At 42.0% G+C, this 25,898-nt stretch overlaps 2 protein-coding genes across 5 annotated transcripts; one reads left to right on the forward strand and one right to left on the reverse strand.

Annotated features, from left to right (window-relative positions):
• The first annotated feature begins 2,451 nt into the window (after positions 1-2,451).
• On the forward strand, positions 2,452-19,943 carry LOC131218753 (probable small nuclear ribonucleoprotein F). Of its 4 annotated transcripts, none has more exons than XM_058213524.1 (6): positions 2,452-2,597; positions 8,463-8,547; positions 9,532-9,569; positions 18,293-18,357; positions 19,346-19,417; positions 19,925-19,943. In XM_058213524.1, the coding sequence occupies exons 1-5, from the start codon at positions 2,592-2,594 to the stop codon at positions 19,413-19,415; spliced, it is 264 nt and encodes an 87-aa protein (XP_058069507.1). In that variant the 5' UTR covers positions 2,452-2,591; the 3' UTR covers positions 19,416-19,417; positions 19,925-19,943. The 4 variants fall into 4 exon arrangements, with proteins under 4 accessions (XP_058069507.1, XP_058069506.1, XP_058069505.1 ...); XM_058213523.1 differs by lacking the exon at positions 19,925-19,943 and adding an exon at positions 19,854-19,872; XM_058213525.1 differs by lacking the exon at positions 19,925-19,943 and adding an exon at positions 7,566-7,711 and having other exon boundaries at positions 2,515-2,597; positions 19,346-19,652.
• Positions 19,944-21,083: 1,140 nt separating this feature from the next.
• Positions 21,084-25,416, reverse strand: LOC131218754 (ABC transporter G family member STR2-like). The gene is made up of 3 exons (XM_058213526.1): positions 24,829-25,416; positions 23,146-23,939; positions 21,084-22,158 (listed from the first exon to the last, which is right to left on the reverse strand). The coding sequence occupies exons 1-3, from the start codon at positions 25,324-25,326 to the stop codon at positions 21,171-21,173; spliced, it is 2,280 nt and encodes a 759-aa protein (XP_058069509.1). The 5' UTR covers positions 25,327-25,416; the 3' UTR covers positions 21,084-21,170.
• Between the last annotated feature and the right edge of the window lie 482 nt (positions 25,417-25,898).

Consider the following 25,898-nt stretch of genomic DNA (forward strand, 5'->3'; position numbering starts at 1 on the left):
CATCTAATCAGGGAACCTCCACTGGTGAACGGTCAAACATCCACTGGGGGATATTGAATAAAAGTGATGGACGGGAGTGTCTGGTAAATGTAATTTTTAAGCATAAGCCGTCCATGATGGGGCCCAGTAAATGGATGGACCCTAATGATACATCACAATGCCACGTCTGGCATGGAGAGATGGCTCTACCATTTGGATACATGGCCCTGAAAGGGGGGTTTGAGAAGAGAGTCAGCAATGGTCCCATTTAATTGAAAATTTCAAAATTTGTGGTTAAGATCTTACAATGTTGGAAATTTGAAGGTCACATCCCGTCCAATCAGTAGTGGGGGCAATAGAACAAGGGTCCGGATTACCTACGCTGATTGCCTGCAGCCCTATCTGATATCCCGAGCACAAGTTCTGTGGGGCTACTGTGATGCATGTGTTTTATATACACTGTCCATGCACTCTGCCAGCTGACTTTAGGACATGATACAAAAAGTCCGACAGATCGAAAACTCAAGTGTACCACACCAAGGAAACAGTGGGAATAAGGAGGCCAACTGTTGAAAACTTCCTATCCCACACTGTACGCAATCCAATACTTCAGGGAAGTGGATTGCCCTGCCCTGGACGATAATCCGCCTAGGCAGGGCTCTGTGGGGCCCACCGTGATGTATGAGTTTTATCTGTGCAGTCCATCCATTTTATTAGATCATTTTATAACATGAACTCAAAAATGACGATCGATCTCTCATTTCTTGTGATCGGCAGAAGTTTTGGATCAATCCAATATTTGTGTTTTCCCTTCGTCTAGGTCTGTATGGCCTTTTGAACAGGTTGGAGGCAAATAAACATAACCGTGGTCCCTAGGACTCGGATTGCCAGTAGCATGACGTGGCCAAAACTCTGTGGTGCCACTGTATGTACGTGTTTTATCCTCACCGTCCATTCGTAAAAGGAAGCAGATCCAAAGCTCAAGTGGACCACACCACATGAAACACTGATCAAAGTACGAAATGGAACCGTCCGGGCGAGTCCGACGATTTCAACCGTCCATCTTTTTACTGCTCTAGTTTGAGATGTTTGCTAAGCCCACACGTGTGCGCAACAAAGCTCATGTACACACCAGACGTGCTAACATTCACAATAGGTCCGAGATCTAATCCATCCATCGGAATGGCACCACTGTATCGAGGTCCTAGACGAAGAATTAGGTTGATCCACTGGTCAGGTAGGCCACGGTTCGCAAAAAATAAAAAATAAAAAAATGTACTGAAGCTTTCTAACCCATCCACCTATTTCAAGGCCCACACGCTAAGTGGACCAGATATATTGTTGGAAAAGCACGTAAGAGGTGGGACCAATCTGATGGATGGACTGGATCTTGCACCCAAGTGACATGCTGGCACACGTGTGGTCTATGCATGAGCTTTATGGCACACGCGAAAGGTCCTATTTTTATCTACGGAAAGTGTCGGTCACAATCGTACGTTTATTTTTAGGCCTTTTTTCTACAGTGGCCACATAACATAGGCTCCACAACATGGACGGTTGTGATCATTGGATAACTCTGCATGTGGGCCCCAGTGGCAGCAACGTAATTTGCTACTGGAGGGTGCTCTGTGGGCCACACCATGACGTGTGTGTTTTAATCAGGCCGTCCATCCAGTTTTATAGATCACTTTAGGGCATGATCACAAAACTGAGGCAGATCCAGATCTCATGTGGACTACACCACTGGAAATAATGGTGATTGGACCCCACCATTAAAAACTTCTCGAGGGCCACAAAAGTCTGGGATGAAACTGATATTTAATTTTTTCCCTTAATCCATGACCTTTTTTTACCTAAGCAACAGGCTAAATGGAAAATAAACATTACAGTGGGCCCTAGGAAGTTTTTAATGGTGGGCATTCAATCTCCACTGTTTTCTTGTGGTGTGGTCCACTCAAGAATTTTATCTGTCTAATCTTTTAGCTCACAACATAAAATGATCTGAAAAAATAGATTGACGTCGTGGATAAAACATATACATCATGGTGGGTCCCACAGAGCACTGTCCAGTAGCCACCTGGCTGCTGACAGCGTCAGTAGGCAATCGCGTCCAGTTGCGACTGAGGAAAGACGAACACTAACGAGAGAAACTTTGATATGTAAGTGAGTAATGGTTGACGCTCATGCACTCAGGAACTGTACACGTGGCACACAATTAATTTAAACTAACGATCCAACTTTTGGGTCCTGAGTTAGATAGGTCGTAAAACGGACAACGATTTTGATCTCTTAATTGGGGGACACAGAAATGAAAAACAATCAACGGTCCCTGATTCAAAACATTATTGCCCATGTATCGGAGGTTAGAGCTGATCAATCAATCTGAAATTTGGAAGATAAAATAACTATAGTAGGACCCACAATTTGATCGGTTTAATTTTAGTTTATATTTATCACGTGCATAGCATCTGAGTGTCTGTGTATCAACCATCACACTCGGCCGTGTATCAAATAACTCCCCTCCGTATAATTCCTCTCTCTCTCTCTCCAAAACCCTAAAACCCAGAGCCCGGAAGAAGAAGAAGAAGAAGAACAGATAAGATACCACTGCAATGACGGTATCTCTCTCTCTCTCTCTCTGTGTGTGTGTGTCTTGTTATGGCGCGCCGTTTGATGGCCTACCGCTGGGAATGGCGATGATGGCTAGGTTAGAGAGATTTCTTGCAGGCATGATCCACCCACTATTGGGTGGGGCCCGCCATCATCGCATTCTCTTGGCTCATGCTCCAAATTGCATTTACGTTACTTTCAAGTTGGATTTGAAAGTTTTGTAAGTGCGATTCGAGGGCTGCTTCTCCATTGTAAGTGCTGAGAAATGCAGTAAAAGAGAAAAACTTTGTTACTTGGGCGGAGTGTGATGGATGATACGCAGGCACTCGGAAACAGCAGTCTAGGCAAATCATGTATAGCAAATTAGACCGCTCAGATAGTGGCCCAACTATCTGAGCGGTCTAATTGTGCCTTGACCGGTTGATTAATCGACGTCTAATAGACGGTCAATATGAAGTACAATCGCTGTTTCTGATTCAACGAACAAATCTCCATAAATCAGAGATTACGAACATGCAATTTGATGTTGTTCTAATATTGTAAAATATCGGCAGTTGGTTGCATAATTTAGAAGGTCTTAGAGAGTTTTATTTATTCATACACACATATATACATGAACCATTTGTACAAAAGCAAGTGCATGTGTATCATTGTTCACACTCGGCCAGAGTATCAAATGTTTCCTCGGCAATAAACATAAATAAATTGATTATTTCACTTAGTTGAACCAGTTATAGCAATTCAATTCTAAAGTGCATCCAAACACAATTGGAACTTCTTGGTTGGGTGATTACTAGGATAAAGTCTTGAAACATGTGAGCTTGACTTCAGGTTAGTGATGCAAACAAACCGAGAAGTCAAGCTTGCTCCCAATCGGAACTTTTTGGGATATTATTGGGAAATTCTTTGTAAAAAAATTGTTATAAATGAAAATTAGTTTGAGGTTTTTAGTATGGGTTCTTATGGGGACGTTAGCAATGTCCCCAAATCTTCTAAATGCCATATGGGATGCCTATCGTCGATCTGAACCATCCAATACAACTAGGGGCAACCCATGATGAAAATCACACCGTTAGACGATCATAAACATCTGATCAATGGCATGGAAAATGGGCAGGCAAGATTGAGCAGAGGAACAAGGTAGTTCAAATCATCATCTTAAAACATCTATTTGATATATTCCACTCTCTATTGCTTATGATTCCCAAGTAGCACTTTGGTTTGATGATTCTGACCATGTGATCTGTGACTAGTAAGCAGTGGACGGTTGCAACAACTTGGCTCATTCAAAGAGATAGGATAATCTGATCAGTGTGATCCTAGCATCATGGCTTGCTCCCAATGGTACTATTGAACGAACCGTCTCAATTGAGGATTGGGCATACCACGTGTCATTCAAAAGGATTGGGGACATTGCTCACCTTTTAAATATAATTATATAGTTATTTAGCTAATATTCAAGTAATGTTAGCATAAATATTGGGATAATTTCTTGATAAAATTGTGTTAAAGAACTGGCGATATTGATGTTGTTATTGATGGTTCCTCATCATCTTTGCTGTTTTTTTGGCTTTTTTTTTTTTGGACTTTTTTTCTGTTAATAACATCTCTGCACAATTCAGATGGGCATACACGAGTATGACATCAAACCAAATGTTACCTAAATCGCCAACCCCCCTATGTTTTCCCATGATCTGGAATATGGTAGCCGATGAGATAATTAATGAGGGACTTGGAAGATGATTTGGTGCCACACGAGGATCGTAGACCTAGACACTGAGTCGAGCTTGGCACAACTCAGCTCGGTTAGGCCAGCAGCCTACCCCAATTCGAGTTCGGCTCGGCTCGGTCCTCGAGCCTGACTGGCCAGCTCAAGCCAAGCTCGAGCCTTTGAGCCAAGTTCGAGTTTTCCTTTTAGTTTTTATACGGGCAGGCCCTTTTTTAATATTATATATAATATAAAATATAATATATTAATTAAGTTATATATAGCTCAAGCCGAGTTCAAGTTTTCTTTTTAGTTTTTATACGAGCGGGCTCTTTTTTTAATATTATATATAATATAAAATATAATATATTAATTAAGTTATATATATATATATATTATTATTAGCTTATAACTCAAGCTAAGCCGAGCCGAATCGAGTCGAGTTCAGGCCGAGCCAACTCGAGCTCGGCTTGAAATTTTTCTGAGCTCAAAAAATCAGCTCAGCTCGAACCCAACTTTCAAGATAAGCCGAGCGAGTTAACCGAGCTAGCTCGGTTCATGTCCAACTCTAGTTATCAACGATGGGGCAACATGCTAACTCCTTACATAAGGTAGTCACAGGACCTCACACAGGTCGAGGGACAATCGACCAATGCCCAACAATGAAGCCGAGCCCCAACCCGAGGGGAGGTGGTTATGGACGAGGGGCTAATACACCTAAGATGGGGTAAAAACAACACTCATTTTGCATGCTTTAAGTGCGAGCGGCCGGAATATTGCTCTTTTCAATGTCATGAATATCAATCCACAATTAATGAATTTGGTTGAAGGAGGAGAATATATTGAAGATACTCTCGACCGTATGAAAACAAATGATGACATAATATGAAAACATGCATATGAGGATGGGGTGCATGCAGGGAAAGATTTTTTTTTTTTGAAGATAACGAGAACTTTATTGATGCAAAGAAGAAAAACAGAAAGAAAAGGGAGAGTTGGACCGCTAAGATAGCCGACCAGCTACTCTTCTAAAAAGAGCAAATTACAACCCGTAAGCTTTTCGACAGAAGAGGCCCACTCAACTATAAAGTGAATCACCCTATGAACAGTAGCCTCAAACGAGTTCGAAATACCATTAAAACATCTCCCATTCCTTTCTTCCCACACTGCCCACCAAACAACCAAGAGAGACATTCTCCAAAGCTTAAACCTTTGCTTTCCACACCTCATACCATGCTAGGCCTGAAGCAAGCCACGAGCTGAATTTGGAAAGGTCCAGTGAACTTGAAAGCGAGATAGAATTTCTGTCCAAATCCAGTATGTGAACGGGCAATGGACAAAGAGGTGGTCCACTGTTTCTTCATTTGCCATGCAACATAAACATATATTATTGATGAACATGCCCCTTTTTCTTGCCAACCAACCATCTAAAAATTGCTATCTTTGGGGAACTTGATATTTCCAAACATGATGTGACGAAGCCTCTTCAATTGAAGGAGGATTGGTAGCAATATAACTGTAGAGGGACTTAACCGAGAATTTTCCTGATTTGTCGAGACGCCAAACTAATCTATCTGCGATGGACTGATCCGGTTTGCTGTTGTAAATACGATTAAGGAGTGCTACATATTCTTCTACCTCTCGATCTCGAAGATTTCTTTTGCACACCGGATTCCACACCACTATTCCCCCAAGGACCGCGTAGCAGGCATCCACTGTGATGGATTGATTGTGGGTGAGACGGAAAATACGCTGGAAAGCGACTCTAAGTGCTTCATCGCCCACCCAAATGTCTTCCCAAAAACAAGTGTGTTCGCAGTTTCCAATTGCGATACCAGTGCCTTTGAGAACCTCCGCCGTGGTGGACAATACTCCTTTCCAAAGAGGTGAAGCTTTGTAGTTGGAGGAATTCTTTATCCACTAACTTCCCTTTGAGCGCCCATACATAACTTTTGACCAGCTTGTTCCAAAGAGTTTCATTCTCGGTCCCTAGCCTCCAGGTCCATTTTCCCAATAGAGCCTGATTCATAATTTTAAGATCTTTTACGCCTGCCCATCCTTCTTGGATATGCTTGCAAACTTCCTTCCAACTGACTAGGTGTAATTTTTTCTTGTCTTCCTTCCCATGCCATAGAAAATCTCGTCTAAGCCTTTATAGTATTACCAATGTCGACGCTGGACATTTGAACAGAGACATGAAATAAAGAGGGAGATTCGACAGCGCTGCCTTGATGAGGGTGAGTCGACTGCCCAGAGATAGGTATTTGCATTTCCATCTAGCGAGATACGATCCAAATCTGTCGATGACCTTGTCCAATAATGACTTCGGAGGCTTTCCGATACACAGCAGGAGACCCACAAACATGGTTGAGAAATGACCCGCCGAACATCGAAAGAAATCTGCATATTTCTTTATCTCATCTTCCTCCATATTTACCCCGAACATTTTGGACTTTGCCATATTAACTCTCAAACCCGAGACTGCTTTCAAAGCATGCTAGGAAAGATATAACAAATGCGTATAGTGATGGGGGCGAGTTGTTGGTTATCTAACGGACTATGCTATTAGTTGCCTCAGGTGGTTGATGAGGAGCGATGGTTGATGATAACCAGGTTGCACCAGTAGTATACCATGTAGATGTTCCCGTATCATAGCAACTCGTGATCTAGATAGCCTTGCATAAGACTATACATGCTTATGATATAAGACGGCATGTATGCAAAAACCATACATGAATGCATGATCATACAACTGTGTATGCAGCCATACCCATAACATGCATGCTATATTTCAAGTAGTAGAATAATATCAATAGTTATGTAATCTCTTTTCGGTTATTTTAGAAAGATCAGATTGTGTTCTAATTAGTAAAGATGTTTGAGTTGAAAAAGGAAACTCTGTAAAGTCTATAAGTATGGCCTAGGGCTATACATATGAGATGGATGATGAATATGTCGTATAAAATTGAGTTTCTGTGATGGGAATCATATCTGTATTGGTGTGATGCCTTCAAAAGCCCTAGGGCTCAATGCGTTGAGTCTGGTGATCCGTGAGCCTTTAAAAAAATTCTCTACGTTAATTCTAATCTGCAAATGGTTTCTTCCTTTTCATTCTAGCTGCATTACAACTGGAATGAAGCATTCCCATTAGCTCAGCAGCATTCGAGCAATTGATCAAGAAAAAAAACATTTCAGGTCAGATGTGTGCCCTTTGAGAAATGAGTTACTGTAGATGATTTATATGTGGTGGATTGCCTATGGTTATCAGGTTATGTGGTTGATGAAGAGCCAATTGAGATGGCTTGCGATGTGCTATCTATGGCAGCAGGAAGTGGCCCCAATAAGATAGGGAACTTCGATTTGGATTGAAGGGCATGAGAAGAGAATGAGGGGAAGATCTAAAAGGACTTGGATGTAGGTGTTAACAATGATAATGATTATATTCAATGTCTGCTTTTAGTATTAAAAAGAGATAGATGATTATATCCAATGTCTGCTTTAAGGGGTTCCAGTCCTTGCCTCAGTGGTACTCCGAGGAGTTTCAACACGAGTTCTTGGGTTCGATACCTAAAGGTGGTGAAATCCCACTACGGCGTGCGTGGGTGTGTGTCGGGTGCGTGTGTTAAAAAAATAAATAAATAAATAATGTCTGCTTTAAGTGTTAAAAAGAGAGAGTAAGTGATGGATCCACTAGATATATGGTTTTCACAATTAGAAGGGAGAAGAAAAAGGTTTTCTAGGTTAAAATTTGAGTATTCCAATTTCTTGATCATGGAAAGGATAGCATATATGAGAAGACAATGTGGCCCCATGCATCTGTATGTTTAGCATATATGAGAAGACGATGTGGCCCCATGCATCTGTATGTTTTCTCCCCTTGAATATGTAGTTCTCTTATGTTTAGCATTCTGCCTCTTCTCATTTGTGCTCCATGCACCTGTCTATTATTCATCACTTTCATGTGTGTGTGTGTGTGTGTTGATTGGAAAACAAAACACTATTCTCTGGACTGATTGCTTGATGTAATTTCCCAGCTTCGATGTTGCATTAGTGTTTGAGAAGCTTATTACAATTTAAAAGCTGGACCCAAACTTCTGGAGAAGGCTAAGATGATGAATGCTATTTAGAGTTTGCTGGTTTTGATGATAGTCATTTGAAATTGCAGACACCTGTCAACCCGAAGCCTTTCTTGAACAATCTTACTGGGAAGCCTGTCATTGCGAAGCTTAAGTGGGGAATGGAATACAAAGGTATTTCATTGTTACTACATTGCTATAGTTTGGGGGACTTGTTTGGACAGATGCCAAAATGCAAATGGGATAGCCAACTGGCATCCGATGCACAAGTGGGATGAGAAGTGGAAATAACAATAAATCAGGCCATCTGTGAATTGTGGCAAAGTAATGGAGAAAAACCACTTGCCAAGCTGCAAAATTCATGTTATGCTAGATGCGAGAAACAGTCTTGTTCAATTTGCAGATTCGAAGATTTGTGCATCCCGTGATATACAGTTTGTCATCTGTCCAAGCAGCTTTGAGATGATTCCGTTGGGAAAATACATTTTATTTTAACTCTCAGAAAATACATTTTATTTTGTCATGGAATCTATAAGCCATGTCTGGAGATGTTTTGCTTCTTTTTGGAGAGCAATACATGTACTCAGTTGCCATTGATTATGGAATGAAACACATCTAGGTATGCAAATGGGCCAGACCTTTGCTAGTTTGAGCCCAAATTTTGAACTGATCGTGCTGGGCCTATTCCAAAATATGATTTTCTTGTCCTGGTTGCAGCCCATTCGCTATCTTACACATATCCAAGTCATCAGCAACTGCATTTTGTAAATGTGGCACATGGATAAGGGAACCAAACCAATCACCTGACAGGCTCCCACTTAGATGGACCAGAGTCCAAATCACACAGACTGGACAATCCCGAGCTTAAGCTTAGGCTATCTTTGAGGAAAGGTCAATGGGTAAGGAAAATATTAACTGAAGTCCCATTGATTGTCCATTTTCTCTAAGAAAATCCTACAGCTGAAAGCATAGGATGTGAGTTTCAGCCTATTATGGCCCATTGCGGTAAGACCGGCACAATCAATGATTCGACCCTCATACACACATGCCATATGTACTGGGAAAGAATTGCCTTGTTCTGACACAAATACAAGTAACCAATATTTATGTTTTTCTGTATTCAATCCAAATATTATTCATCTTATGTGCTTCTTTCAGGTTACCTTGTTTCAGTAGATTCGTACATGAACTTGCAGGTAATACATTTGAGTTTTATCACTTCATTATAGAGTCGTATTAGATTTTAATTGCTTGTCCTAGCTACAGTAATATTACGTAATACTGACCAAAACCCTGTGTGTGTAAGTTTAGGGACTAAAGAATTTCTGTATTCATTAATGTACAAAAAAAGCCCCCTACTTTTGAAGTTTGGTATAAAGAGCCCCTGTTGTTAAATTCTATCAGCTTAGCAATTTTTATTCCACGTTTACCCTTGCTTGACGTGAAAAGCCAAAAGCAGTTCACATTCAACCAATAAAATGCAGGATTTCGGAAACCTTCAACCTTGGAGATCTTGTGCATGAGCCATCCATCATGGGCCTCTGATATCAACGTTCTAGATCATTGAACCATGGGCCTGTTATTCAAAATAAAAACCCACTCATACTCTACAAATATACACTCGCCATTGTTTCTAAAGTAACTACGTATTCCGCAGGATAGAAAACCATTGTATGATGATTGGTACGCGTGCCCTAAGTCTGTATACATGGCATACATGTAACTTAAATTGAACCATTCAAATCTTGGGCCCTAATTTTGATGAATCGTGCGGAGGAGTCGGTGGATCATCTTTTTATTCACTGCTCCTCCAGGATTGTGTGGTTAGGCATATTCCAATCTTCGGGTGTTTCGTGGGTTATGCCTACATTGATTGATGCTTTGTTTGCTCCTATTACAGGGTGTTTTCATTGTTATCTGAGTGGGCGCCTTGATTTGTTCTAAGTTTGGAGTTGGGGTTTTGCATTTTCCTTTTATGTTTGTTTGTTTTCTTTGCTTTTTCTGTATGCTTTGTATAGCTTCTCTCTTTTTGGCCTTTGGCCCTAATAAATTGAATTGTCTTTAAAAAAAAATATTGATGGATCATAAACCAAATTAAAACCACTAATTTTTAAGTAATTTTACAAAAAAAAAAAACTACCTAATTAATATAGAATTTAAGTTCCGGTACCTTTTTCAAAAAGGTTTTCAATAAGCTACCTCATTAATATAAGTAATTATCATTAGAGTCCCATCCATTAGATTTATTACCTGCGTATCAGGTGGGCCCATGTGTGCAAAGGAGTCTGCGGCTCAGGTGAGCCCCACAGTGATGTTTATATGAAATAAACCCCAACCACCCTCTGTTAGGCCCAGAGCCCAAACTCAAATCCATCCGCCATTCAAGTGGACCACACGATTGGAGATAGTGTACAGGGCAACACACACCCTCCAAACCATTTCCCTTGTTGTGGTCCATATGAATCATGGATGAGGCTGATTTTTGGGCCCCAGGCATAGATTTTCGTGTCACATCTAATGGTTGGAGTGAATTTCATATAATCATCACGGTAGATCTTGTAAAAATTAAAGGGTGGACATCTTTCTCCCAACTGTTTCCTTTGGTGTGGCCCACTTGAATCCAAATGTCAATCTAATGTTTTTTCCCTGTACCTAACGTGGGATTACATATCTACTGGTCGGAGTGGATTTTACACACACATCACAGTGGGCCCTGCCAAAAATCAAGGGCAGCATCCCTCTCACAATTGTTCCTAAAAACCAGATATTTTAGTTGATGTATTAAATAAAAAAAAAGGAATTTCATGTGATGCCCCACCTTGATTTTTGACGAGATCCACTGATGTATTTATGAGATCCACTTCAACCATTAGACTCAGGGCCAAGACATCATGTTAACCCGTGATTTAGGTGGACCACACCTAAGGAAGTAGTTAAGAGAGACGTTCACCCTTGAGTTTTACAGGGCTTACCATGATGATATATGAAATCCACTCCAATCATTAGAAGCCACACCAAAATTTAGGCCTCGGGCCCAAAAATCAAGCCCATATGAGATTCAGGTGGGCCACACCAAGGGAAACAGTTTGAAGGGTGACTATTTCTTTGTACACTGTTTCCAATTGTGTCGTCCACGCGAATCACAGATGGAGCTGATTTTTGGGCCCTGGGCCTAATAAGGGATGACGCACTTGGTGATCAGGGTGGATTTTGCATAAACATCAGGGTGGGGCCAACGCCTTTGCTTGCATGGTTGCCCGGAACCGCAGTTAAGAAATCTAACAAAGGTACTCTAATGAGCATTACTTGGATTCATGAGATAGCTTATTGAAAACCTTTTTGAAAAAAGGTACCTAAATGTAAATTCTATATTAAGTAGATAGTTTTCTGTAAAGGGAAAAGGTTCTATGCGTTCGAGCTCATGGGAACTTCCCATGAGGTCGAGTTGTGTGGGCCCACTGTGATGCGTGTCGAACATCTACCCCATTAGTCAGATGCACCATTCCATGGTGGACCTAGGGCTTAAAAATCAAGTCAATCCGTGACTTGTGTGGGCCACACCACATACAAAAGTTGAGAGGGGTTGCCCTCCATTAAAACATTCATAATTATTTTTTGGTCCCATCGAGATGTGGTTCACAAATCCAGCCCATCCATTATGTGTGTCCCACTTGGATGAGGGGTTAGACCAAGTTTCAGACGCATCCAAATTTCAGGTGGGCCCCACCAAGTGCTTTTATATGTTTTAGGATGTCTTCACATGATTTTAGATGGTATGGCCCACCTGAGTTCCGTATACGGTTGATTTTTGGGATATCCCATAATTTCAAGGGGACCCATCAAATGCACGGTGTTGATGTTCGACATACATCATGGTGGGGCCCACACAACTCGACCTCATGGGAAGTTCCCATGAGCTCGACCGCATAGAACCTTTTCCCTTCTGTAAAATTTCCTAATTTTTAACTTGATAATTGGTGGGCATCTGTTGTCGGTTGAAATGAAAAAATAGCAAACGGTCCTAATCCAATAAGCAAATATTTATTAATCAGAGTTTAGTATTGCTCGATCGACTAGATTTTGTGATGATGGCCTGTCATTGATAGTTACAGTATGAGATACCAAATAGCCCCTCATTTTGTAAAGAGATGTTTCCGCTTCTCCTTTTTCTCCCGTGCACTGTTTCTCATGCGGATCCCAAAGTGTATGTGAGTTGTCCCAAAAATCAGGGTAGTCTATCTCAGTAAGCCACACTACTTATGTTGAATTTAGTTTTTGGTCAATCTTTTTTAATCATTCATTTTTTCTCACAAAGCTTTTGCCCATTTATAAGCCAATCATCTAGATCTCAATCTACATCACATAAATGGTTTACACCATTAGACGAACAGATCAGATTGAACATAAAGGTATCAGATTTACAAGAGCGGTAGGATTTGTTAGGTGATTCGTCACAGAACTGCACTAGGTACCTGCCAAGGTTTCCTTCATAAACTGAGAACCACAGGTGGAACTTTCATGAGATCCACACTGTGCATCAGGCACACTGCCTCATGTTATTCATTTACCCCAAAATCGTGATGATCCAAAACTCAGGTAGGCACAACATAGCAAACAATTGGGACGGTATGCTAATCATTAGTTTTGAGTACGGCCCACTGTGGTGTTTATATGCCATTCAATCCATTCATCTAATGTGCCTTATCATGATGAAGGAATTGCCCCAAATCACAATATTTCCAAAACTCAAGTGGGCCATAACATGTAATTTAGAGGTTTTAGGTATAAATTTTTTTGGGTGGCCCACCTTAGTGTTGAATCACCTGATTTTTGGGATCAAGGACAAACGAGGGGTGGTGATCCTGATGGATGGGGCAGATTTCATGCACATTAAGTCGTTTCCCTCATGTTAGAGATGGCACCCCAAGTAGGTGCCTAGTGCAAGGTATCCCAAATGTTTTCCATTTCTTCAAGACTCTTGCTCTGCCATGAGGGCAAACGTGGAACTCAATTAACGGAAGTGTATGGCGGGGGCTCTTTAATACCTATCATAAAACTGGGTTCTTTTTCGGACATTAATTTAGACTGGGATTTTTTATTTTATTTTTATTATTTTTTTGAGAGAGAGATTTAGACCGGGATTTTCATGACCCGATGCTTATAAGCAGGGGATCTTTGGTCATTGATGCAGGACATGGAAAATTAAATATGATATGCAAGATTGCAGGCTTATATCACACCAATTCAGAAACAATCACACAAATTCCACATCCCACATGAAAATCCAAACATTCAATCAAAGGGGAATCTATGCGGGTCCAAGCCGACACAGGCTAGGACTGGACCAATAAAATTATAAACCAAACAATGTCAAAGGGAAATAAAATCAACTACTCATGCATAAAAATCAGTCCCTAATCCAAGGGATTCCCTAATTTCAATTCAAGGAACCCTAAGGTAATAAAAAGGGGCAAATCAATTAGGGATCATGTAATATAGGGTTAGGATTCATGAAAAAATTGACTATGAGAGGATAAAGAAGATAAAAACCTGAACCAAAAGATGATCCCGCGTGTGGACAGCAACAATGGTCCAGATGGACGTGCATGTGATCCCGGCCGTACGTGTGTGGGGCCCACTATTCAGAAAAAGGCCACCTTGGCCCTGGTCGGCCAGGGATGGACTCCAAAACCTGCAAATTTCAGCTCGATCCGATGTACGGTTTGTACGTAGTGCTCTGCCGAAGTTTCAGCTCGCCTGCGGGCTGAAATCTGAAAACCAAGAAATCTGATGCAACAAAAGGACAAATTCGAAGTATGGATGGTGGGGAAGATGGGAAAAAAAAAAAAAAAAGATGATGGAAGATGGGGGTGAATTGGGATCGATGTGGCTTCGCACCACGGTAGTTAGCCCTTCGAAAAGGGAGGGCTTCGCACCCACTTTTGAATTCTTCCACAACTCACGAAGAGAGCAGAAAAATAAAGCAGGAATTTTTTTATTAACTTCAATGAATGAAAAGAACTACAAGGGGTGCCTATTTATAGGGAGAACCCTATACCCAAAAACTCGCACCATGTGCGACACCTATTACTTGGCGATGAAGTAAACTAAAATAAAAACCAAACGAGGAAATCTAAAGCGTTCATGATGTTCTAAATAATAACAATAAGCAAAACATAAAATATAAAACCAATCTGACGAGTGGGCCACGATCATGAGATCTCATGGTGGGCTTTTCTTGACTATCGGGCCACTTTTCTGAACCAAAACTTGACTTTTAGCTAGGAGGCCCTCCCTGGACGTCGTCATCGAGGCAGATCGATGGTGGGGTCCTCCATCTATGCACATACGTTTAAGAAGCAGCAATCAGTTAGTGCATGGGATTTCTTGGATTCTGGAACTCGTAACCATCTCTGCAAATAATAACAAACCAAATCAAATCAAAAAAAATCCAAACATTCCATCAAATGGGAAATCCTGAGGACAAAAAATAATGACAACAAATTATAAACCAACAATTCAAAGAATTATATACTCAGATAAAAATTCAGAATCAAGGATCCCGAGTCAATCAGAGCCTACTAATAAGGGTATTTAGGTATGTATATAGCTGGATATTAGAAATGGACCAAACCTAAGAGGTAAGATCGGACCAAAAGATTTACTCGTAGATGACCAATGTAGTTGGATAAAGTGCCCTGTTGCAAATCATTGGGGACCAATTTAACAAAGACCCTTGTACGTGAAAGGCATAGGAGTTCAATAACCAATAAAGCTGGATGAAGGTTCACTTGGGATCTGTGATTGCAACTCACTGGCCCAAATCAAAAGTGCTTGATCATGAACTGTGCCAAAATCACAAAATGACAATATAATGAGAAATTCATAACATTGAAGATGAATGAATTCGACGGATGAAACCATTGTAGAGTTAGACTCGCAAGGTGTTGCACCACTTATATACTTCCAAATAACATAAACAAAGACAATTTGAAATTTGATGAGTTCAATGAATACAATTTTTATACAGACCATCAAGAGACCCTATGCCAAATCCACATCTTCGGGGTTTTGGTTGCCATAGTAACTTTATAAACCAAACGGGATTTTCAAGGTTTCTGAGTGGCATATATCAATAGAAATAGGGGTATCCATTTCCTTAGTGGTCGTTGCTATGCGGGTTTTCTTGATTCGCCATTTTCCTCCCAAAATATTTCTTTAGAAACATCCTGACGTCAAACGAATAAAACACTAGTGTATCCATTTCAAAAAATACTAGGAGGCGTGAATTCGTTCGGACGTTTCCAAAGTTTCCCAAGTCCAAGTTAAACGAAGTTAAATTCCCATCCTGAGTATCAGGGTTGGGGACCAAGTCTGAAAGGAGTCGGTGTGGAGAGGGCAATGCGTTTGAAAGTAACCAACCGCCTCGAGGCCGAGCCAAAAATGGATCCGGACACTCATGGCCATAGGGTGGAGAAGGTAGTATGGGAGATAGAGGCTGGAAAATGAGTCGGGAATGGTGGTATGGACAATACGCCCGATCATTTTGAGCAGTTGTAGGAGTAGAGGTTGGAAAATGGTGAGAAAGTGGTATGGAAGGTAGAGTCTTGAAAAAAGTGGAAAGAGTGGTATCAGTGGTTCCGAAAATGGGTCGGGATGGGTGTATGGATAAGTTTTCTTGACCTAAGAAGGTAATAACCGTGGGAGAAAATTTCACCAGGTGGGCCCCAAAGTGGAAAAATCGCCTCAAATTGGCCGTTCAAAAATCAAATGTTATGTGATGGTAAAGAAAGACGAATTATTCGCCCTGAATTACAGATCCCCAGCATGATGGACCAATACCCATAGAGAAATTCCTTACAGTCCAACTATGTTTACATTTTACGGTCCGGACCTAAGATGTATAAACGTCACTGAGTTCCGGGCTACATGGTACATAAAGCCCCCAATATTGAACCTCCAAAATTTAACCGGTCCAAAAGGCAATGCCCATTAATTGATGCTCACCAAGCTAGTTGCAGGTATTGGTGTCCAATTTGCCAATTCGGCCTATGGGAGGACATAGGACAGCTCGAAATTTTCAGTGATAATCAGAGTGCACTGGCTGGTGGAACCTATAAAAAGTGGGGCAACTACCTTGTTGCAGATTCCGTGACCCTTAAAAATGTGACATAGTACTCTCAAGGGGATCTTGGTACATCGAGAAAATCCTTAAAAATCATTAATGTAAATGCCTCGTAGTAATACTTACCGCAAGGAAGGTTTGTCCAGCCCATGTTGTACCCCCAAAATAGGGTCGTAGTCCCTCATGGTGGGTGTCCTGACATCACCTAATTGTCTCACCAATCCTTATTAGTGACCTCAATCAACATCGATTGGATGTCACCAATGGACTAACGTGGGGGTCTATAGTCCTTAAACTCAAATATTCTGCCCACATGATCATTCAAAACTAACCATATATAAGGTCCACATGTTGAGTGACAAGTTGTCATAAATGAGGTGCAAACCAAATGCCTAAGTGTGGAATTCACTGTTTAAGATTAGGCTCATCCAAATTCTATAGTTAAATGAATCCAATTATGAGGACCCTAAACACGGTTAAAATTCGATAATATGGGAGCAAGCAAACTAAACCCTAAAAGTTCCAATTCACCAAAGAACCCTGTCTCCAAATTTCTGAATGAAAATTAAATTGATGCAAGATTGCAGCTTATATCACACCAATTCGAAACAATCACACAAATTCCACATCCCACATGAAAATCCAAACATTCAATCAAAGGGGAATCTATGCGGGTCCAAGCCGACACAGGGGACTGGACCAATAAAATTATAAACCAAACAATGTCAAAGGGAAATAAAATCAACTACTCATGCATAAAAATCAGTCCCTAATCCAAGGGATTCCCTAATTTCAATTCAAGGAACCCTAAGGTAATAAAAAGGGGCAAATCAATTAGGGATCATGTAATATAGGGTTAGGATTCATGAAAAAATTGACTATGAGAGGATAAAGAAGATAAAAACCTGAACCAAAAGATGATCCCGCGTGTGGACAGCAACAATGGTCCAGATGGACGTGCGTGTGATCCCGGCCGTACGTGTGTGGGGCCCACTATTCAGAAAAAGGCCACCTTGGCCCGGTCGGCCAGGATGGACTCTGCAAATTTCAGCTCGATCCGATGTACGGTTTGTACGTAGTGCTCTGCCGAAGTTTCAGCTCGCCTGCGGGCTGAAATCTGAAAACCTGCTTCAATGAAGAAATCTGATGCAACAAAAGGACAAATTTGACATATGGATGGTGGGGGAAGATGGAAAAAAAAGATGATGGAAGATGGGGGTGAATTGGGATCGATGTGGCTTCGCACCACGGTAGTTAGCCCTTCGAAAAGGGAGGGCTTCGCACCCACTTTTGAATTCTTCCACAACTCACGAAGAGAGCAGAAAAATAAAGCAGGAATTTTTTTATTAACTTCAATGAATGAAAAGAACTACAAGGGGTGCCTATTTATAGGGAGAACCCTATACCCAAAAACTCGCACCATGTGCGACACCTATTACTTGGCGATGAAGTAAACTAAAATAAAAACCAAACGAGGAAATCTAAAGCGTTCATGATGTTCTAAATAATAACAATAAGCAAAACATAAAATATAAAACCAATCTGACGAGTGGGCCACGATCATGAGATCTCATGGTGGGCTTTTCTTGACTATTGGGCCACTTTTCTGAACCAAAACTTGACTTTTAGCTAGGAGGCCCTCCCTGGACGTCGTCATCGAGGCAGATCGATGGTGGGGTCCTCCATCTACGTACGTACGTGCGTAGGAGTGGCGGCGTGAGTGCGCGTGTGCGCGTGATGTCCCCATCAGTCATTCTACCTAATATTATTTACTGTTTTGGTCTTTTCCTGCAGCTGGCCAATACTGAAGAATACATTGATGGACAATTTACGGGAAATCTTGGAGAAATTCTGATAAGGTAACTGCCTCTAACAACATAAGTTCTTTCTGTTTTGGTTCTTGGTAAGATGTTTATACAAATCCAAATTATTGTAACCATTCCTATTACAGTTTCATTTTGCACATGCCATGAGTTGGAGGTTTCAAATCTTCACCTCAGGCTTGAGTAGGATTTTGGATCCCGCTCACATCCTAATGGGGCATGTGAGTGAGATCTGGGCCATTCATCAGGCAGGACCCACTATGCGTCATGCCACAGGAACCATGCTGGTCCGTGTATCAGGTGAATCACAAGCATATGAGGAAAAAAAATGAGGACAGTGAGAAAGTAATTAATCAAGAGCCCATGTTCAATAGGCACATTGAGCCCGCCAGGTGACTGGACCTGCCAGATATTCAGCCCATGAAAATACATGGTGGCCACTTGATGAATGGCCTGGATCTTGCATTGTGTGAACTAGCATAGTGGCCTTAGCAGGGTTCAACTATCTGTATACAGATCTTTGTGCTACAGGGTACGTGCCTGAACATCAACCAATGCACATTTCCCTTCAATAAAAATATTTGCCCAGTCTATCTATGGTGTATGATATTATTAAAAGAGAAACTTTGATACTCTGGCCAATTGTGATGGTTCATATGCATGCACTCGGAAATTTTACCTGTGACACATATGCAATTCAACTCAAACTGTCCAAATCATGGGCCACACTCTGATGGGTCGTAAACAAAAGATTACACAAAAACCGACGTCATAATTGATTGATTGGTGGACATCTTGCAGGCAGTTGAGATGAAAGATGGTCCATCGTCTATCGATTAATCAGAGATTAGGATCGTCCTAATCAAATATGGTTTTGGGGCAATGACCTAACCACATTAGGTCCCATGACTTCGATGGTTTTAATTTGAGCTGCATGTGTGCCGTGTTTAGCTTTCATACTACACATCCAATCTCTGCCTCACATTCATATGGGCTGTTACCTCGTCTCTACTGTATTACACAGATGCAACAATGTTCTTTATCTTCGAGGTGTACCAGAGGATGAAGAAATCGAAGATGCAGACAAAGATTAAAAGTGAGAATTTTTTTCATGGAGAAGCTGGTCTTCCATTTCACTCTCATTCTTCAATCGGTCTGTAACTTCGATGTTAGATTCTATCTCATGTCTCACTAAAAATTACTGTTGTTGCAAGCTTCCAAGTCTCAAGTAAGATTATAGTTTGGCATCTTGTGTTAGGTTGCAGTATATTGGTTTTGTTAAGCAGATCCTTTTCTTTGGATATAATACAAGCTGTTTGGGAATTTTTCTATGCTCTGATGTCATTCATTGGATACTGCTTTGCTTAAGCCCACACACAACACATGTATAAGGTAGCTTATGTACATGTCACAGTCTCCCATGTTGTTGAAGTTCCACCTGCACAAATATCAGCACCCATGTGTTTGAAATCATCCTGCACTTTCATCAGTATTCATATTCACTCAGCTAGGCTCCAAATCTTTAGTTGCAGGATTCACCTAACTAGATGCCACTCCCACTTCGAAACATGCTTTGGACTCACACCGCCACTCCCACTTGCAGGTGTTTACCTGCTCCATGCCATGATCTGTTGGCTGCATCTTGCAACTATACTGCAAACTGCAATTGTGTTCTTTTTCATGCTGGAGTTGAAACTCATTTTGAACACTAAAAGCAACTGTGATTTTATCATTTGCCTTGATTGAACTGAATGTTTATGACTCGATTCAGTTGTTTATTCAAACGTTCCCCCATCTAAAAAAACAAGTCATTCCAATACTTTGATCTACATTCCGCCCCACTTTCTATTTGGGAAAGAAACGAAGAAATCCCACCGTTCAAGTTCCAGGGTGGACCTCCATATGACAATGACAATTCAATTTCTAATCTGTTGTTGTGGGGCCCAGACGTCCCACCAAACCTCTAGAAAAGAGGATTTACCCCAATTTTGTTGAAGGCCCTAAAAGGGCGGGGGAAAGCCTGGATGAGCTATGCTCTAACTGAAGTTATGGCCCTAGATAGAGGGAGCGGCGTAAAAGGATTCTTGTGGCCAATCCCAATTAGTTAGGATAAGGCTTGGATGATGACAATGACAATTCAATTGCCCATTTGTTTTTGTGGGCCCAGACATTCTACCGAATTGATCGAAAAGAGGATTTATCCAAATTTTGTTGAAGGCCCTAAAAGGGTAGGGCAAAGGCCCAAAAGGACGTGGGTAGAAGTAGTAAGAAAAGACTGGAAGACCTATGGTCTAACTGAAGTTATGGCCCTAGATAGAGGGAACAGGGGAAAGGATTCGTGTAGCCAACCCCGATTAATAGGGATATGGCTTGGATGATGATGATGATAATGAACATTCCCTGACACCCCACCCAAAATCGTCACACCCATGATGCAATGCTTTCTATATCATAATCACAATGCAAGATTTGGGGTGCGTTTGGTCGCACCAAATATCATAAATTTCATTCTCAGTCCAAAATTGAGGAAACTTGGTGCAAGCAAACTCCCCCTACTGATTACTCCCCCCATTTATAAAGCTTCAATCATTTGAATTATGAACTATCCCTTACCATTTAAATCAATGCCTTCTGATTTAAAGTAGAGGCATGTATTAATATCAACTAATTCAGTCGATTACACAGTATTTTTTCTTTCCCAAATACAGCCACACAAAATCTACCTAAGGAACTTGGTGTGAGTGTTCTTACCACCAACAAGATTCTCAACAACATGCCAAACAGTTCAAATGTAAAAAAACAATGTCTATAGAGAAAATGGAAATTATAGCAACCTAGCTTTATGATCTTTACGTCCTTTGATTCTTCGAGGCGAAGCGGAGGACCAAATAAAACAATATCCGATACAAGACGGCCCACCCCAATAGATACAGGATCATGTTCCACTTCTCCATCTTTTCAGTGCGGATCGCCATCTTCGTTAAGATGGAGGTGCCGTTCACTCTCTCTCCATTGAGATTAAACGCAAAGGTATTGTTATTTCGGTATTGATTCATCAAGAGCCCTTCATATGGATACTTCATTGTTGAGACTGTGTTCATCCATTTCCACCATCCCGGAATATCGTGGCTATTCAAGAAGTAACCGCAGAACAAGAAGAAGAGGGCGGTGAAGGCGATCACCGCGGCATAACCCAGTATGTAGTTTGGCACGATAGAACTGATGAAGACCACGAATGAGTTGGTGGACAGCAGGGAGGCATACAGTGCGAGCCAGAAGTAGAGGAAGCTTCCGCTTAAGCCCAATGCCTTCCACACGATCGCTGCGTATGTGGCCGCCTGGATGGCAAGGAAAGGGAGGTTGGTGATGAGGCCTGATATGGTGTAGGAAGAGGCCCTGTAGGCATTGTGGGAGGTCTCGCGGATGAAGATGAAGCGCTCCTGGATGAAGGCAGGGACGGCGTCATTGGACGAGAAGAAGAAGAGGCAAACGGTGAAGATGAAGAAGCTGATGCGGTTCGTAATCCCTTGCATGTTCTCCTTTGGGTTAATGAACATGGTTGCCATCATGATGCCCATGACTGTGAGGACCATTTGCCTGGAGAGGAAAAGCTCCGGTGTGCGCCGGATGTTTATGAAGTTGCGGCGAATGAGGACCCATATCTCGGGGAAGAATGAGTTGGAGAACTTGGGACCAAGATGGTGGCGGGCCCCGTTGTACTTGGCAGAGATGCTGGGGGTCAGGTAATCGTTCTCATTGACAGTGTAGTCGCTGCTGTGAGGGGTCGGAGTGCCGGGAAGTATCTCGCTGGAATACGTATAATACCCCGGCGAAGCACTGCAACATTCGAGATATAGTGACAGAAGCACATGTCAAGCTAGTTGAATTGTAACCAACCAACAAAGGTATAATCTAGAAAGTCCAAGCTTGTATTGATTGTTGCTGTCAGTACCACGGAATGCATTTTTAACATCTAATTGATATAGAAGCCATTAATGTCATCATTGACTAGTGAGTTGGTAGTCTGGTCTCGGGTTGACTCATGTCTCGCCCTACTTGACTGAGTCAGGGGTGCCTCCTCCAGGTGACTCATGGTGTGGAACCCGATCAGGTCCGACTGAGACCAAGTCGAAGTGGGACTCTTATAAGTCACGAGGACTCTTCCACGCCCTTTCTAAATTCTTAGGATCAATTTGAATGATGTCCTTCTATCATTTTCTATAATTTGTGCCCATGCGATCATGCAGTTTGTAAAATGAATCTCAGCACAAAAATGATTTTCAGAGACGGTAATCTACCACCAACAGACATAGTGTTGCATTTGTTCAGAATCCGTCCATACTGTCCATTGGGTGTGACGTCCGTCATGTGACCATACCCTCATTGAAAAATCAAACCCACCCATTCTTCGCATGAGCCATAATAGTGAGGAAATGGGTTGAGGCATCAAGCATGCTTGTCGAGGAGAAATGAGTTGGGATGGTTTTTCATTGTCATCCAAGCAGAACCTTAGGGCTTGTTTGGATCCACGGCATAACCTAATAGATTTTATAAAAGAGGTGTTGTTTGGATAGCAAGTAAATTGATTAGATAATTGTTATTTTGTATTTTGCTATAGGTAAGGTTAATGATTACTTTGCGGAATTTATTATTTTTTATCTATTCAAATAATGACTCGTCTTAATTAAGATAATCTAATTTCTTTTTCGATTTTCAGTATCCAAATACACCATTTAAACTTTACAATTTTTTATTTTTTATTTTTTTATTTTTTCTTTTGAATCACATAAATTGTTAATCTACCTATATGAATGAATCACATACCTGGGTGGATTTTGCATTTTCTGATTGACGGGTAGATTTTGCATCTTTTGGCCGCGCCCTTGCCTGGAAGAAGTGAAACTCAGTGTCTCCAAGATCCCTTTCTGGCTCCCACTCCATGGAGACCTGGATGATGAGCCCCACGGGCTCCTAACGCTACGATCGAAATCGGTGGATACCCTCTGGGTCCCATTCCCCGCCGAGAGGTGGAGTCGCTTGCCCGATCTCCCTCCATCACCAGCTCCTAATGCCCGATTGTGTGGAGTCTCCCCATGATGCGGTGGCCAAGGAGATGGTGTTTGCATTACCGATGATATCATCGACAGCTCCTCGTCTGTGATGGGTGGTGGCTTTAACCCTGTGAGGCAAAAATCGGCCAATGCTTCAACGCCTAGTTCAGATTGATCATATGCTTGGATCACATCTAGGAGGTGCTCGATCGCGTTCTCCCCCTTAGGGATCTTGCGGCCCATGCGGCCGAGATGGCGGGGCACGTCCTTGGGGGACCCTTGGAACATAAGCTGCCCGCGTGCAAGTATTACAAGGTGGTCAAGGAGCATCTGAATTCGATACGACGGTTGATGGATGGTGAGGATCACGGTGCTACCAGCACGGGCGATGTGATGCACCTTTTCGATGACACTGTGAGCACTGGTGGAGTCCAGGCCCGACGTGGGCTCATCCAAGAAGAGCAATGGGGGCCCGTGGATTATGTCGACACCGATTGAGACCCGGCGCCGCTCCCCACCGGACACACCACGGGTCCCTTCGTCACCGATGTAAGTGTTCTGAGATGTCTGCAACAGATGATTCAAATTTAGATTAACCAAGCCAAACAAGAACAAATCTAGCCACACAAATCGTGAATTAGAGATGATATCGTGTTTTAGTTGTGAATAAAACCATCTCCACTGTCTGTGGCCGTCGCTGTTAACCCGGGCCCTGGCCCACTTCTTGGATGGACCATTTCATATAGAGCAGAGAACTTGCAAATAGAAATTTCCCAATGGCCTGATCAACATCCTACAGCGGGGAACTGTTATTGGTGATATTGTCCAAGAGGAATTATAAGGTCCTGCTGCATCACAAGCGTCCATTTTTTTTTAATTATAAGCAGGGCCCATGATCCAGTGATCCATACCGATGATATGATTTGCCCAACGGTGGATGTGGGATATCCCAAAACTATTCCATATCCGATTATGCTAACCATGAGATACTGTTTTTGTCCTTGCAATCTATTTTTAAGCCACTAATCGAATGTAAGAATCTTCAACTGTATTGGGTATCACCCAATCCTTGTTAGGTTCCTTCATATCAACGGTCAGGATTCCCACAACGTGGCCCCACATGGACAAATTAGCGGTTCTGATGCCCCTATTACTCCACCACAAAGGTGTCCCGTTATGGACGATTCAGATCAATTTTGGGCTGTTCTATCCTAGAATGATTTGGGTCAATCAGAAATTGAATTTTGATGGGCCATATCCATCAAAGAGGTAGTCAGTGAGTTAGATGGAGCAATTTTATGAAAGCCCAAGTGGGCCCCACCGCATCTTGAAAAATCAAAGCAAGTGGGGCCCATGTTCTTATCACCGTCGGATCTTGATTGGATACTGATAACTTTGATCAGTACTGCATCATGTCCCATGAATCTAACCAAGAACTGAATTTTGAATCACATACCGCCAATCCCAGCTGTTCGATCAGCTTCTCGACCCGCTGCCGCTTATCAGCCCGTGAGATGGACCCGAGTCGGAAATCCGCAGCGAACATCAGCGTCTCGTAAACGGTCAGCATCGGGAAAAGCCGGTCCTCTTGCATTATGTATGCAGATGTCCGTTTAATCAAGCTGGGCCCGACTTCAGCTCCATCCAACGACACCCGTCCCTTGAGACTCCCACTCGCAATCCTGCCCGCTAATCCATCCAAGAATGTAGACTTCCCAGCCCCACTGGGCCCCATCACCGCAGTTACACATCCCTTCGGTGCATAGCCGGTGATCTGGTGCAACAGGTCCACTTCTTGTGTGGTCCACTTATCATCCACCTTCAGCTTCTTCGTGACTGAGTACGTTAGATTGGTGAATTCCAGCCCGCCTGTGAAATTGGACGGCTTGATGATGTCGATGACTGCATCGCCACCGTTGATGTTGATATTACCGTGACCATGGTGATCGGGCATGGTGGAGATGAAGGGAGGAGATTATTTAGGGAAATCTGTGATTTTCCCCACTAGGGGTTGTAGGGATTGAAGGGTTATAAAAAGGGGAGAGAGTATACCAAATACAGCAGGTGGGACATGTTAAGGAGGTCCTTCCAAGGTTTTGGTGGATTGGCTTTATTGAAATAGCCGTTGGGGTCGTTTTAATCAAAGAGGATTTATACGTCCTCGACCCAACGAGATGTATGGTATACTCTGGTTTTCAGTTTGCATAGCTGCTATCTATGTTCATACATCCAGACCATTGATGAGTTTGATCTCTCCATGGATGGACTTCACCTTAAATTTCTTCTCTATTGGATGATCCTAAGGTTTCAATTTTGAGACTGGATTATAGATGGTTGAGAATATAAGTAACAGCAGCGGTCCATATTTAGCTGTAAAAAGAGATCAAGATTGATGGCTAGGATATTGATAGTGTGACCAACTATCAACGGTCTTGATCACTGACCACGTGTGGTCCACTTGTACTAAATGGAAACCCGAGTACGGTGTCGATAACGTCTGTGTGGAGGATCTTGTAATACCTGGAA

This window comes from Magnolia sinica, chromosome 11, assembly GCF_029962835.1.
Source record: "Magnolia sinica isolate HGM2019 chromosome 11, MsV1, whole genome shotgun sequence".
Classification (NCBI taxonomy): domain Eukaryota; kingdom Viridiplantae; phylum Streptophyta; class Magnoliopsida; order Magnoliales; family Magnoliaceae; genus Magnolia; species Magnolia sinica.